This window comes from Penaeus vannamei, chromosome 19 (assembly GCF_042767895.1).
Source record: "Penaeus vannamei isolate JL-2024 chromosome 19, ASM4276789v1, whole genome shotgun sequence".
In the NCBI taxonomy this organism is placed as follows: domain Eukaryota; kingdom Metazoa; phylum Arthropoda; class Malacostraca; order Decapoda; family Penaeidae; genus Penaeus; species Penaeus vannamei.
The window spans coordinates 10,783,601-10,786,100 of record NC_091567.1 but is presented as its reverse complement, the minus strand read 5'-3'; the positions used below and the strand labels follow the sequence as shown (position 1 = coordinate 10,786,100).

The 2,500-nt window shown below is 38.1% G+C and overlaps 1 protein-coding gene across 4 annotated transcripts in view; it reads right to left on the bottom strand.

Moving 5' to 3' along the window:
- The window catches only part of tw (Protein O-mannosyl-transferase 2), a 15,863-nt gene that overhangs the window by 12,741 nt on the left and 622 nt on the right, over nt 1-2,500 (bottom strand). For all 4 annotated transcript variants that reach the window (XR_003477174.2, XM_027373653.2, XM_027373652.2 and 1 more), the window contains exon 2: nt 2,151-2,249. Coding sequence is in view for 3 of the 4 variants with exons in the window: in XM_027373653.2 (XP_027229454.1) it covers nt 2,151-2,249 (99 nt within the window). In the remaining variant the exon portion in view is untranslated. The remainder of the gene's footprint in view (nt 1-2,150; nt 2,250-2,500) is intronic.

The window sequence follows — 2,500 nt, the reverse complement described above, 5'->3', positions numbered from 1 at the left end:
ACACACATATACACACACACACATACACACACACACATAAACACACACACACATACACACACATACACGCACATACACACATACAAACATACACACACACGCATATACACACATATACACACACACACACAAACACATATATACACACATACACACACATATACACACACACACACATATACACACACACACACACACATATACACACACACACACACACATATACACACACACACACATATACACACACACACACACACACACACACACACACACACATATACACGTACACACACATATACACACACACACACATATACCCACATACACACATATACACACACACACACATATACACACTCACTCACTCACTCACACTCACTCACTCACTCACACTCACTCACTCACTCACACTCACTCACTCACTCACTCACTCACTCACTCACACTCACTCACTCACTCACTCACTCACACTCACTCACTCACACTCACTCACTCACTCACTCACTCACTCACTCACTCACTCACTCACTCACTCACTCACACTCACTCACTCACTCACTCACACTCACTCTCACTCACTCACTCACTCACACTCACTCACTCACACTCACTCACTCACACTCACTCACACTCACTCACTCACACTCACTCACACTCACTCACACTCACTCACTCACACTCACTCACTCACTCACACTCACTCACTCACTCACACTCACTCACTCACTCACACTCACTCACTCACTCACTCACTCACTCACTCACTCACTCACTCACACTCACTCACTCACACTCACTCACACTCACTCACACTCACTATAAAAAGAACACTCACATACACACATACACACAAATAGACTGTAATATGGAAAACACCTAAACAAACATTCCTAATAAAACAAAATGTATTTTTACTGTCAAGTCTTCTCTAAACCCCTCGTCATTCTATATATTCCAGATCAGCGCAGTAGTGATTTCAAGCTTTATAAAAATGCTGTAATCTCATCATGTTATTGTGTATGTATTCACAATGATATATGTGACATAAATTCACTGCAGCAAAACTGGGATGACTTCACTCGTGTCCATTACTAGCCTGATTACCAAGCACACGCTCTTCGATATCCAATCACATGAATACATTTGTTGAAATCATCATTGCTAACATACACCAGATTCAAGTATGTGAAACATATATTTCCAACCTTCATCTTTACAACCATTTTTTTTTTTACATTCATACACGCTTAAATATTATGTAATTTTATTAAGAACTGCCTAGATTTTTAAAAATAAGTCTTTTGTCATTCTGTCAATTACATTTACCTTTTACCTTGTACCATATGGTTGTGGGAAACAAACTTGGCCCTCATTCTTAAAGTAAAGTGATACAAGTGAAAGCAACTTCATGAAGTGACTAAAATCCACCATGCTGTGGTCTGGGAAAGACCAACAAATCCAACCATGTACATTGTGGCATGATAAAGAGTTTGGACTGGTTCCCTATTTGAGTATAAAGTATATATTTACATAATGACTACATTATGATTGAAAAAATATAGGGACACTCTCACAAAGGGAAGAGGAAACTGCACTTGCGGATATCCAATATAATCAGCACCAACAATGAATAATGCCAGAAATAAGGATAGCTTGTGACAATACCACAAACTAAATTCAAAGTGACTGGGTAGGAGTCCAGGAGCAGCTCAGCCCCTGCATTTGGATAAATATCAATCAGGTGGGGGTCTTAGGATGGTTTTTGGATTTTCAGGATTACCCAAAGGTTGTTGGCTGGAGTAAAAGGGACTAGCCTCTTGGAGTGCGCAGTCATTTTGTAAACAGTTACTGAGTATAACTCATCCAGAGAGTTTAAAAAGCCCTATCTTCTCTGACTATACAATGTAGTTATTGACTTTTGCCACAGCAATCATTTGGGTTAGGCACCTTTTACTAACATACTGCACCATTATGTTAGCTTATCTAGGTTAATTTAGAAAGCAAAATGCATTATTCTGATTTCATAATAGGGTAATATATGTAGTCTACATAGTTCTTTCTGTGTCCTCATCTAATTGGGTTATAGACAAATTAATGAAATGAATAGCAATAATATGCAAATAAATAAAAATAGCTGAAACACTTACACAACATGCTCTGGCTCTCCAACTTTGTAGAACCTTGTTGCCGCTGTCAAAAGGCAAATCACTCCAAACACTATCCACCACACCTGAGAGTCACCATGTCTGAAAAATAATACACATATGGTTAGCAACTTTAGAAATATGTCTTGACAATTTCAGAATACTATTTTCATATTTTTTTCACTATATATACAGAAGTAAAAGTTTTAATTACACAAGTATATAGCCTACACACAAGAGCACAAATACAAAATATAATCAAACCATAAAATAAATGAGGCAGCTGCAATCCCTGTCAAAGCTCATGACAAAAACAGTGCAAAACACTAACACAAAATGCAACGTTGTAACGC